Source organism: Pelobates fuscus, chromosome 1, assembly GCF_036172605.1.
Source record: "Pelobates fuscus isolate aPelFus1 chromosome 1, aPelFus1.pri, whole genome shotgun sequence".
Classification (NCBI taxonomy): Eukaryota; Metazoa; Chordata; class Amphibia; order Anura; family Pelobatidae; genus Pelobates; species Pelobates fuscus.
In genome coordinates, this window is record NC_086317.1 from 260356509 (window position 1) to 260370685 (window position 14177).

The following is a 14177-nucleotide window of genomic DNA, read 5'->3' on the forward strand; positions in this document are numbered from 1 at the left end:
TCATTGCAATCACTTTTAGATGCATAAACTTGGCACATCATGCCAATCGGCTTCAGAAGCATTCAATTGGCACACCATGGCAAACAGTCAGATGCATAAAATTGGCACACCATGGCAATCAGCTTTAGATGCATACAATTGGCATAACATGGCAGCTTTAGAGGCATAATTTTGATATATCATGGCAGTTTTAGACGCAGAAACTTTACACATCATGGCAATCAGTTTTAGAGACATACAACTGCTTACTCACAGACTCAGAATCAGAAATGTTGTTGTCCTGCTCTTTCATCCAGGCACCTCACATTGATTATCCTAGTGGTGGAACTAATGTAGAGAGGACCGTGGTGCAAGTATGTTTTCTGGGCCCCCATCTAGTGAAAGTGTGGCCAAAAGGTAGATCTCCATCTGTCAGAGAACTTCAACAATAATATGCCAGATGGAGATCTACCATTTGCACATCATTGCAGGGTTATATTTGTGAGCAGTGTTTAAATGTAAGCATGTTTTTGTATTAAGTATATGTGTGCATGTATGAGTGTATTTGTATGTACTGTTGCTATTGGAATGTAGTGGTGTACTTGTTTGTAATGTTTGCATCTGAATGCAGGGGTGTTTGTATATGTAGTGTAGGACTTTAAATGCAGGTGTGCTTTTTGTGTGTAGTGTTGGTGTTTGAATGAAGGGGTGTTTGTAGATCATTTTAGTGTTTTAATGCAGGGGTGTGTTTGTAATGTTTGCGTTTGATTGCAGTGTGTGCGTGTGTGTAGTGGATGCAGTGTGTGTATATTGTGTTTATAAAATATACATATACACAATGTGTGTTTCAATGTAAGGATGTTTTTTTGTATGGAGTATGTGTGCAGTGTATATACACACACACACACACAAATACACAGCGATACACACAATGACACTTAGTTTCCCACACACAGATACACAGACACTCATGTACACAGATACACACAGACACACAAATACACACACACACTGACACAAAAGGACACGCAGAGACAGGAGGTGAGGGTGACAGTGTGAGAGGGAGTGTGTGTACTGGTAACAGTGTGGGGGGCAGTGTGAGAAAGGGTTACAGTGGGTGGGCAGGGGGAGAAAGGGTTAAAGTGGGCAGGCAGGGGGAGAAAGGGTTACAGTAGGCAGGCAGGGGGAGAAAGGGTTACAGTGTGGGGGGGGCAGGGGGAGAAAAGGTTACAGTGTGGGGAGAGGGAGAGAAGGGGTTACAGGGGGGAGGGGGGCAGGCAGAGAAGGCGTTACAGTAGGGGGAGGGGGGCAGGCAGAGAAGGGGTTGCAGTTGGGGGGAGGGTAGGCAGAGAAGGGGTTACAGTGGGGGGAGGGGGGCAGGCAGAGAAGGGGTTACAGTGGGGGGTGGGGGGCAGGCAGAGAAGGGGTTACAGTGGGGGGTGGAGGGCAGGCAGAGAAGGGGTTACAGGGGGGAGGGGGCAGGCAGAGAAGGGGTTACAGTGGGGGAAGGGGGGAAGGCAGAGAAGGGGTTGCAGTTGGGGGAGAGGGGCAGGCAGAGAAGGGGTTACAGGGGGGGAGAGGGGCAGGCAGAGAAGGGGTTACAGTGCGTGGTGGAGGGCAGGCAGAGAAGGGGTTACAGGGGGAGGGGGGCAGACAGAAAAGGGGTTACATTGGGGGGGCAGGCAGAGAAGGGGTTACAGTGGGGGGAGGGGGGCAGGCAGAGAAGGGGTTAGGGGGGAGGGAAGGCAGAGAAGGGGTTACAGTGGGGGGGAGGAGGGCAGGCAGAGAAGGGGTTACAGTGGGGGGGAGGGTAGGCAGAGAAGGGGTTACATTGGGGTGAGGGGGCAGGCAGAGAAGGGGTTACATTGGAGTGGGGGGGGCAGAGAAGGGGTTACATTGGAGTGGGGGGGGCAGAGAAGGGGTTACATTGGGGTGGGGGGGCAGGCAGAGAAGGGATTACATTGGAGTGGGGGGGCAGAGAAGGGGTTACATTAGGGTGGGGGGCAGAGAAGGGGTTACATTGGAGTGGGGGGCAGAGAAGGGGTTACATTGGAGTGGGGGGCAGAGAAGGGGTTACATTAGGGTGGGGGGGCAGAGAAGGGGTTACATTAGGGTGGGGGGGCAGAGAAGGGGTTACATTAGGGTGGGGGGGCAGAGAAGGGGTTACATTAGGGTGGGGGGGCAGAGAAGGGGTTACATTAGGGTGGGGGGGGGCAGAGAAGGGGTTACATTAGGGTGGGGGGGGCAGAGAAGGGGTTACATTAGGGGGGGGCAGAGAAGGGGTTACATTAGGGTGGGGGGGGGCAGAGAAAGGGTTACATTAGGGTGGGGGGGCATTGTTTGGGCTCTTTGCCCTACCTTCATTAGACATCCCTGGTGGTCCAGTGTCTCCCTGGTGGTCCGGTGGGTTACCTCTCCGGTCTGAGCTCCGCCGGGTGCTGAGCTGCAGACAGTGTAATAAAAGTCTCGCAAGCTCCCTGAGTGTTGCCATAGTAACGCTCTGGGAGCTCGCGAGACTTCTATCACACGGTCTGCAGCTCTGCACCCGGCGGAGCTGCAGACCGGAGCTGCTGGGCAGACTAATTGGAGGGAGCCCGGCGGCATACTGGGCAAGCCGCCGGGCTCCCTCCTGGTGTCAGTCTGCCTGATTTAGCCGGTGGCCCTGGATGTGTGGGTCAGCGCGACCCACTGGGAATCGCCCTGCGACCCACCAGTGGGTCGCGACCCACACTTTGGGAACCGCTGCCTTAGAGAGAGTTCAGAGAAGGGCTACTAAACTGGTTCATGGATTGCAGGATAAACCTTACCAGGAAAGGTTAAAGGATCTTAACATGTATAGCTTGGAGGAAAGACGAGACATAAAGGGAATTAACACAGTAAAGGAGGAGACTATATTTAAAAGAAGAAAAACTACCACAACAAGAGGACATAGTCTTAAATTAGAGGGACAAAGGTTTAAAAATAATATCAGGAAGTATTACTTTACTGAGAGGGTAGTGGATGCATGGAATAGCCTCCCAGCTGAAGTGGTAGAGATTAACACAGTAAAGGAGTTTAAGCATGCGTGGGATAGGCATAAGGCTATCCTAACTATAAGATAAGACCAGGGACTAATGAAAGTATTTATAAAATTGGGCAGACTAGATGGGCCGAATGGTTCTTGTAACGGACCGTTTCACTTACAAGAGGGTAAAACCCAGTTTAGGCGATAATCCCCTTTCCAGATGCACAGGCAGCTACTGCAAACACCATTCTCCCGACTGGAACCACACGAACACTGGAACAGCTGAACAAGAAAAGCAGACATCGGCTTACACTCTTGGCAGTCAGCATACAATCCCATTCCCCCAAAGACCGAGACGACACATCGCTTTGAGGGTTAAGCAAGAACTCTAGACTGGGACACCCAGTCTGGCTTTTATTTCCAACTCACACATACAGGCCACACCCAGGGGGAGGCATAAAAGAACCAATGACATAGATGTTACCTCCCACACATCCCCTCCCCTTAGTGTGACACATAATCCCATTATGCATACAGAGTAAAATATACTTTTACACAACTTTCATAACTTTAAAACCATACATCACATTCACATAAAAATACATATCCACAATCAATCCATTCAGGGGAACAACATATTAAAAAATGGCATGGATCCGACCAGGGGTTTAAAAGTTACTAAAAGTATCTTTTGGGCCTTGGCTTGCAGCATGGCACAATCTGGCCCAAACAGAAGTAAAACATCCCCCACAATGCATCCCGGCTTCCTCCCTTCTGCCCTGGAGATAATTGGAGAAGTAATCCAATTATCTAGGACTAGAGTCAGACTCCATTAACCACATGGTTGCAAAAAGACAGTAAAAGACATAAAATTACATACTGATACATTTAACACATAAAACACACATTTCTACATATACCCAGTTTAACTGAACACATAAATACCTACATAATATTTAAGACAGTATTACTGTGATATGTTACAAAGTCTTAAAGGGACATTAGTCCCAAAAGTCCCAATATGTCCATCGCTGATTTTAAAGGGCCAGTAGCAGCAATATAAATTATTACATGCCCAAATATAGTGTTTATAGAGCAATATGTCCATGGGCCGTAGTCGCAGGGCAGGAGGCTAGCAGCCAGGCCTCTCCAGTTCACAGTGGCGAAGCTGGTTTCGCCACATTTCTCCCCTTTGCCAATTAGACTAACAGGGTACCTGACTTTCTGCCGGTCAGTGCCCTGGTTAGTCCAGCAACCCACCCACGAAACAGAAATAACAGAGCAGCCCACCCACACTAACCGGTTACTACATCTGGGTGAGGAAGGATTTTGTCCAAGTTCTGGTGTTTCACCACTGCTGGGTGGGAGACGGGTAGGCTGCCTTGGTGGGTTGCTGAGGGGGCAGAGACCAGCGGTACTCTGTCCTGTTGCCAGCACTACCACGGGAGTAGTCTGGTGGGCGCCTGGTTGCTGGAGACTGGCTGTCTCCCCTTTAGGTGCACAGCTCGACTGCCGGAGGGGGAGACCGACTGTCTCCCCTTTGGATACATCACACTGAGGCTGGGGAACAGGACCGACCGTCCCTATCCCTTGTGCTGTAAGTGCAGAGACTACGGTCCCATCTGCACAGCTGTGGGGCTTAACAGCTCCCCTTGGTGGGTTAGGTTGCCGTGGGAGAGAGGGTGTAACAAGCTCCTCTCTCTGGATGGCAAACTGCCGCTGGGGAGAAAGGATGGCACCTTCTGCTCCCTGGGGTACCCACTGCCGCTGGGGAGGAAGGATGACACCTTCATCTCCCTGGGGTACACACTGCCGCTGGGGAGGGAGGACGCTGCTCTCCTCTCCCTTCGCTTCACACTGCCTTCCTGGCACATCACTTTGCTGCTGGGGAGGAAGGACGACACCTTCATCTCCCTGGGGTACACACTGCCGCTGGGGAGGGAGGACGCTGCTCTCCTCTCCCTTCACTTCACACTGCCTTCCTGGCACATCACTTTGCTGCTGGGGGGCAGGAACAACAACCTCTGCCCCCTGTAACTCAGCCTGCCGCTGGGGAGGGTGGACGACACCATCAGCTCCCGGAGACACACACTGCCGCTGGGGAGGGAGGACGCTGCTCTCCTCTCCCTTTACTTCACACTGCCTTCCTGGCATATCACTTTTCTGCTGGGGGGCAGGAACAACAACCTCTGCCCCCTGTAACTCAGCCTGCCGCTGGGGAGGAAGGACGACACCTTCATCTCCCTGGGACACACACTGCCGCTGGGGAGGAAGGACGACACCTTCAGCTCCCTGTGATACAATCTGCCGCTGGGGAGGAAGGACGACACCTTTAGCTCCCTGGGACTTACTCTGCCGCTGGGGAGGATGGACGACACCATCAGCTCCCTGGGTTATACACTGCCGCTGGGGATCTGGGCCGACTGCCCAGCATCCCTGTAGGGCTGGTAGAGAGACCTCGGTCCCATCTCCACCTGCCTGTTGTGGTTCCTCACAGGACCAATCTATGAGGACCCCTACTTCGGGTTCTTCCAGCCGCCTCAGGGGGGGGCGGCTAACCTCCTCGGATGCAGCCTCTACTCTGCTGCTGTACCACTCTTCCTGCTCATCATACTCTTCGTCCATCTTTGAGTTTTGCTCAGCCATGACCTGGTTCCAGATCCCCTGGAATGTGTCCATGGATATATAACCCCCATACTGGGCCACTTGCTGCCTCACCTTGGCCATAAAATCATCTTCAGCGTCAGAGCCTTCCATACTTGTCTGCTCCAAGTCGCTGGATACCTCTGCTGCCAGGGGCGCTGCACGAGTGCTAACGTTGCCCTCAATTTGTAACTCCAAGGAATTGGTGTTCTGTAGCTGTCCTTCTGGCTGTGGGAACGATCCCGCCGCTTGCCACCAATTGTAACGGACCGTTTCACTTACAAGAGGGTAAAACCCAGTTTAGGCGATAATCCCCTTTCCAGATGCACAGGCAGCTACTGCAAACACCATTCTCCCGACTGGAACCACACGAACACTGGAACAGCTGAACAAGAAAAGCAGACATCGGCTTACACTCTTGGCAGTCAGCATACAATCCCATTCCCCCAAAGACCGAGACGACACATCGCTTTGAGGGTTAAGCAAGAACTCTAGACTGGGACACCCAGTCTGGCTTTTATTTCCAACTCACACATACAGGCCACACCCAGGGGGAGGCATAAAAGAACCAATGACATAGATGTTACCTCCCACACATCCCCTCCCCTTAGTGTGACACATAATCCCATTATGCATACAGAGTAAAATATACTTTTACACAACTTTCATAACTTTAAAACCATACATCACATTCACATAAAAATACATATCCACAATCAATCCATTCAGGGGAACAACATATTAAAAAATGGCATGGATCCGACCAGGGGTTTAAAAGTTACTAAAAGTATCTTTTGGGCCTTGGCTTGCAGCATGGCACAATCTGGCCCAAACAGAAGTAAAACATCCCCCACAATGCATCCCGGCTTCCTCCCTTCTGCCCTGGAGATAATTGGAGAAGTAATCCAATTATCTAGGACTAGAGTCAGACTCCATTAACCACATGGTTGCAAAAAGACAGTAAAAGACATAAAATTACATACTGATACATTTAACACATAAAACACACATTTCTACATATACCCAGTTTAACTGAACACATAAATACCTACATAATATTTAAGACAGTATTACTGTGATATGTTACAAAGTCTTAAAGGGACATTAGTCCCAAAAGTCCCAATATGTCCATCGCTGATTTTAAAGGGCCAGTAGCAGCAATATAAATTATTACATGCCCAAATATAGTGTTTATAGAGCAATATGTCCATGGGCCGTAGTCGCAGGGCAGGAGGCTAGCAGCCAGGCCTCTCCAGTTCACAGTGGCGAAGCTGGTTTCGCCACAGTTCTTATCTGCCGTCACATTCTATGTTTCTATGTTCTATGTTTCTGTATTTCTCTAGCACATGATATACGCTAGGTCTCTATACTAATTTCAAAACTATTGATAAACTATGCATTATATTTTCTACAAAACTGAATCTTTACTTACAAAACAATTGCTAGCTTTAATTGCAATTATGCTAGCTTTAGTGTACTAATAATCCTAATTTTAATAATGACAGAAGGCGATTATTTTGCATAATCTTCCTTTACTACTCCATAACAGCAAAGACATATAGAGAAAAAAAGGAACCAATCAGAGACAGGCAGAGAGTATAAGATATGGCTTCCACTGAGTCACTTCTTCTTGATAACGGCGACATCACAAGTCACACGATCAACTGAAGAACCATAAATGCAGCTGATATTCTGCTCTTAGGGTTCATTTCTGAAGCGCCCCATTTAGTTTGCAGTAGGACAGCTGAGACTGTACATCATATGGATAATCATTAAGAACTCTTAGAATCTAACAAAAAATTGCTGTTTGAAAAGTAAGCTGGAGGTAACGTATCAGGCTTGTGAGTTCAGTTCCTCTATAGACTATTTTTCTGTTCTTCGATTGTTTTAATTCCAATTCTTTATTTCTCCATCCAAAAGTGTATTGTAGTTAGCAAATTTATATTGCAATTCCATGACGTGTATTATCTAATTTTTTTTCTTTTAATTTTGAAAGAGGGTATAGATTGTGGTGTATGGAAAAAAAAAAACACTACACTGCATGTGACCTTTCAAACATGTTTGCATTTATCTTATTTTATACAAATTGTAATAAAAAAAATAAAATTACAATTTTCTTTCTATACAATGAATTAAACCTAAGCTACCAGGGTGAAAAACAAAAATACTTACCTTGTAGAGTAGACTAAAAGGAAGTTACACAAGTTATGTGCCCAAACCTTACCCAAGTTAGATTAACCAAAGCTAAATCATTTATATCTGTGAATTTGTTTGCTGGAAGTGTGCTCCCAAGTACCAGCACTGTGTGTCTGCTGAAATAATAATGTACAAACTATATAACTGTCCAGTACAACTTAGCACTACTTGATTTGCGAGTAAAAATTACTTTAATTTACTTTATTGGCAATCTAAATTACTTTATTGGCAATCTAAACCAAGGAACATTTGACCGTAATGCATAATTTGCAATATTTTTAAAATACATGTTGACAGTTATTTTATATACCTCGATCGAGTTAGTAGAGTCCAGTGTCCTGCCATCTTTAGAGTTCGCCATTAGACATATCTAATTTTGGCCTTAATTTAATATTTTTCTATCCGTTTTTGAAATAATTTTTTTTTGATAAACATTTTAAAATGATTTATATTTTGATATAGTGATATATTTTTGTATTTCTGAATTTTCTTTAGATATTTTAATTTGAAAAAAAAAAATTTTATATATCATTTGAAATTCTCATCCAAAAATATTAAACTGATGCCTTTATTAGAAACAAAATATGAAACTTTTTTTTTTAAATTGATGTTAATGTATTTACTCTCTTTGTGTTCTTAATACGATCAGTTGATATTTACTAATAAGTTTCTTTTTCTAAAAGTCAGATGGCAAGACCTGTGTGGTGTTACCTCAAAAATCACCTTCTGCATCACCCCAAAACTATGGACATGGGACAGGTGTAGGCAGTGCTGACCAACCCAATGCTGGTGAGATATACAATTGCATGTTTTCCAGTACAATTTATTTCTTTATTGTACTCGGTTTACTATTCATGCACAACGCATATATTTTAAATCTATCGTACAATTCATTGAAATTCTTTGATATTGTCTACAGAGGCATTATACATTTATTGCCATATTTTAATATGTAACTATCTTCAACATTTTCTAGATCAAGAAAAATATCGCTGTTTATTAATAAATGTTAAATAGCTACTGAGCGAAATAAAAAGCAACACCTCTTTTTCTCTCTATAACCCATCTTTGGTGTTCTTCCTTAGCAGTTTGTATCATGCATTTTTGATTTGTTTGGTATTTTATGATAGTATGATATGATAGCTCAGTTCCGGGTAAGGGCTTCTGAAACTGCAAAAGCCTGTCTGTTTATATACATTGGAATACAATATGGGTTGCCTTGCATGACTCTTGCCTCCCCCCCTCCCACCCTTTGTAAGGAGATTGAATAATAATGACCTCTGTCTAATATTTATTTTTTTCAGTACTACTTGACCTTTAATTTGATTTGTACATGGAAGCATTGCTATAATTTCCTGGCATAATTATATCTGTGCAAGATTGTGTAATTGAATTTTGTTCCATAACTGGATTCATGTCTATTAGTTAAGTCATGTTTATCTATCTTGTTGACTAGAGTAGCACATTAATGTAATCTGTAGAGAAATACCCATGTCCCCACTGACCACCTTTTTTTTTTTTTTTGTCTGTCTGTAATTATGTACATGCCATCTTGATTCATGATTCATATATAAAAAAACAAAATCTATACAAAAAGCTTGGGTTCTTGTTAAAATTAGATTTCTACAGTGCACCCATTCTATCATGTATTCATGACTATTAAAATGATCTAGGGAAATATAGAGAATGATCCTATATATATTCGATAATGCAACATTTCATGCAGAAATAAAAAGTAATTTCATGCCAATCTACGCACTTACATCTTCTATACCCAAGCACTAAACTCTTTATCCCAGAGTTCCCGAAATTGCATTCTAATTTTGCAGTGTCTCTTTTTTCATCTAGTAGATATTGGTGCGGTGTAAGTGACAAGGACCTACACCTATAAGTGGAGCGCTCAAACACAGATAAATCTTACCAAAACGTAGTCTCATTCAATGGTAAAATATGGGGTACATGTCAAAGTAAAATACAGAAAATACAATATAGTGTAGATGGTACTGAAAAATGGCTTCACAGTGATTATAATGATATCGTGCTGAATATTACACTCACATTTCAAGGAGCCTGTATATAGAAAACACTGGCTCCGTATCAAGGCTTGTGTGCTGTTATGGTAGCACCACCCTCCTACTTCGGCTTGAAGAATTTCTCAGGAACACAAAAAAAAGGGAAGAAAGCAGACCAATGTGTAGACTTTTGGTGATAAATGACACAGGTATATGTTCAATAAATGGGGTGCTCACCTGGTCCTAAGCCTACGATTCCCGGCTCTAGGTGTGTAGGTTTTGTGCCAATTTGAATGGGGATGGCACTTCCCCTGTGAGGATTCCTTGGAGGCTCCAAAAAGGACTTGGATGAGGTTTTGAATGAAAATGGTGAATTTATTGGTTTAAAATAAACATAAAAACAAAGATGATAAAAGTCCTCAAATAAAAGTCCTTTAAAAATGGCCAATACGCGTTTCACTCTCAAATAGAGCTTCTTCAGTCAGCTGTAATGTTAGTCCTCTGAATCCTCCATTTTAAATGTCATCTGGGTCTTCCCCTTTAATGAGTTAAATTCATTCTGTCCAATCAGATTCAATTTCACATAATGTGTGTGTGTGTGTGTGTACCTTTAATAGGTTAATGATGTTAACGCCTTTATTTGTCTATTTTTTCATTGGTGGGCAGCGTTGGTTGGCGGAAGTGCTTGTTTTCAACCAGGTGGTTGGCGGAAGTGACATCACGTAATCATGTGATCGCCATCCAGCCATAAAAAAAAAAAAAAAAAAAAAAACAGCTGAAAACAGCAAATAGAGCTGCAGAATTGAAATGACAGTAAAATTGCATAATGTCAAATATTGATATAATGTAAATAGTGGTGCATATAGACTAATACATTCACATTGTTAAAGGTGCATACTGTGCTGGTGGTACTTATATTTTTAAACATTAAAAAGGTGATATTACATACATATGTGCTAGAATAGATATCCTTATTGGGTATTTAAATCAATATTCTTTAAGTGGTATTCACAGTGTTTATAGTGTTCGGGCATACATAATATGCCACTGATTGAATATGAATAAGAAAAATGTATGAAAGAAAAACAAGGGGTATAAAAAGGGTAGAATGGATTACAATGGATAAATTCCATTGAACCCAAAAAAGGGGGGATACCCATTTAAATGAAATGGCAGAGTTCAAAGTCTATATTCAAACCCCGGGGCTTTAAAGTCCCGAGGTTGAATATCCATCTCATCTCACTCTGTCCCAATAATTTATTGAGGTCGCCTCCCCGCCAATTCCCCTTAACCTTTTGTATACCCATAAAGAGTAATTGGGTGGGATCACTGTTGTGGGCTAGGGTGAAGTGGTGTGATACACTGTGTCCTTCAAATTTTTTCTTGATATTTCTAGTGTGTTCCTCAATCCTAGTGTGTAAATTCCGTTTAGTGCGTCCCACATATTTTAAACCGCAAGGACATTCCAATAAATATATTACGTTGTTTGAGTGGCAAGTTATAAGTTCTTTAATAGGGAATTCCTCATCATTATTGCAGTTCTTAAAAGTCTTAATATGTCTCTTTTTATTATTGGTGTTCCTACATGCAAGACAAGTACCACACCCATAAAAACCCTTTCCTTTATTTAGGAAGGTAGTGGTTTTAGTTTTTTTTTTTTTTTTTTTGTCAATCTTTCTTTTATTAGAGGCAAATAAGATGGGATACAGAAGAGAAATTGGAGGAAACGGTCAAATGAATTACAGTATAGGGTCAATACAGCAAGAGTAAATGACATTTCCTGAATTACAGTGCCTCAATTTTTTAGTTTTTTGTCGTTAAAACCTTAGTTAGAAAATACAGGCTAAGGATCACAAGATCCGGTAGGTAACATGCTAACCTATTAGAGGTCCTACAGTTAGCTGTAAATGCTTATACGAGAGGCTCATAGTTTAAAGTAACAGCGGTGGAGCATTAGGTTAAAAGTTAGAAGTATCGATCAGTGAGCGATAATACAGGCTATGGATCAGAAGATCCAGTTGGGAACATGCTAAAATATTAGAGGTCATACAGTTGGTTTCACCTGAGTAGACAGGAGGCTCACAGTTTAAATCAGAATAGGCAGAGAAGTAGAGAGTCTATAATGCCTAACCCATCACTATTCAATCAAGGTACTTTTATCTCAGTATTGCTATGTAACTAGGCGTAAACTATGACTAGATGCTAAGAGAGACACAAACATGAGAAATGATTACCAGCAATCGAATAAAATAATAATAAAAATAAAATATAAAGAGCTGGAGGGACATAATCTGCAAAATACTAAACCAGGCACAAGGTAGTCTGTTGATGTTATGAGAAGGGGCAAATACCACCAGTGGTCTGCCACTCGGGCTAGTCCTCATCATGTCCAGTGGCAGAGGGCCAGGTCTAGACCCAGAGTCCCGCTTGCTTTCGCCGACGTTAAACCGCTGATCTGAGTCTCTGTGTTGGCTATGTTGCTTTTGAGGGCCGCTCGTCCTCTGCCTGAGGCCTTGATGGGCACTCGCGCCTGTGTGCCATTGGACCCGTCGTCAGGACCGTGGGCCCAGGGTTCCGCCGGGCCCCTAGCTTCTCCCTGGGTATATGGCAGGCTGTGGGGGGGGGTTCCTCCCGATGAGCACCCAGCTCAGATGAGACGCGTGCGGACCTCTCAGCAGCGAAGTATCCGTGAGCGGTATCTGTTAGGCTCTCTGCCCCGGGTGTCTGTGTCTGTACCTGAGAATGTCTCGGGTGCCGGCGCGGATGGTGACTGCAGGTCGTCCCGCGGGTCTCCGCCATCTTGTGCGCGGGTCTAGGCTGCATGTTGGTGCACGTGTGTGGGACTGGTAAGCGTAAGCTCTGCATCTGCTATTCTTTGGGCATTAACGCTGTTTCAGAGTGTGGGTCGTGAGGTTCAGGCGATCCTGCGTACCACGCCAGGTCGTTTCTGTAGTCGGCTATAAATGATCACCGCTCTTGTGACCTCCGCCATCTTGGCCACGTGTCTGAGGCCTGCATGATGTTCCACCAGCTCCTCCGCTAGTAGTCTAAAGCTTGGACCGGGATCACCCCCCCGGTCCGATGGGGGGGGAGACAGGGCCGGGTCCGCCGATGCGCCCTGCGTGCTCCGGGCTCCGTAGGGCAGGATAGTGGAGCGGCGGCCGTCCACTCCACTCACCGCCAGGCAGGTACCCTTTGATTGCTGCGGGGCACCCCTCCTCCGGGGGACTAGAACTCCTCGAGCAAGCCTCTCCCCGGCTCCGGTGGCCCGTGTGCTTTGCAGGTCGAGGTTGGTGGTAATTGTTTGCAGGTTAGGTACCGATTTTCGGGCAAATTTTGCATTTTGTGCAGGAGCTGTGCTTGCCTGCGACCGCTTGGCTCGGCGGCCCGGCCCCGCCCCCCGGTTTTAGTTTTTTTAATGTGGTTCTTTACCAAAAGTCTGTTTAAATTAGCTGCACCCCTTAATATTATCATTGAACCATACACAAATCAAATTACTACAGAAGGGCTTAAAATTTGCACCCACTAGAAATCTTAACAAATTTGAGACGTATGTAGATCTAAATAAATTTAAACGCACCTTATGCTTGAAAAATTTTTTTCAAAAAAATCCTATAACCAATAGCCTAATTAATACAGAAAAGTATACACACACGACATTAAAAGAAAAGTCCACCTTTTTTCCAAAACACTTAATCTCAGGAGAAATGACCACCTATGAGAAAATGGTGATGTCAGACATCAATAAATTAAAAAAAGCGAATCGCTACCAACAAAACCTTCAAAAAGATGAGTACAAAGTTCTAAAAAAACTACAGAAAGATAATGACATCATCATTAAACCCGCGGATAAGGGGGGGGGGATAGTCATTTTAAATGTCAAAGACTATCACACAGAATGTATGAGGTTACTTAACGACCACACAACCTATACACAATTAAAAGGAGATCCAACTATTGAAATTAAAAATAAATTTTACGATCTCATAACCAAGGGTTTACAAAAGGAGATTTTAAACAAAAAAGAATTTGAGTATCTAAATGTAACACACCCTAAGATACCTGTGTTCTATTACCTCCCCAAGGTGCATAAAAACCCCTTAGTTCCACCTGGAAGACCTATCGTCTCAGGCATCAACTCCATATCATGTAGATTTTCGGAGTATGTGGACAGATGCCTCCAGCCTATAGTGCAAGGCATCCCTAGTTACCTTAAAGATACAGGGAGCATTCTGAGACATTTACAGACCATCAAATGGGAACATGACTACTATCTAGTAACTGCTGACGTCAGCTCTTTATACACCATTATCACACATCAAAAGGGCTGTGCAGCAGTACAA

The 14177-nt window shown here is 44.2% G+C and overlaps 1 protein-coding gene across 2 annotated transcripts in view; it reads left to right on the forward strand.

The window, feature by feature from the left end:
* Positions 1–14177, forward strand: part of REPS2 (RALBP1 associated Eps domain containing 2) — a 272569-nt gene that overhangs the window by 58056 nt on the left and 200336 nt on the right. For both annotated transcript variants that reach the window (XM_063456831.1, XM_063456839.1), the window contains exon 4: positions 8506–8611. In XM_063456831.1, the coding sequence (XP_063312901.1) occupies positions 8506–8611 (106 nt within the window). The remainder of the gene's footprint in view (positions 1–8505; positions 8612–14177) is intronic.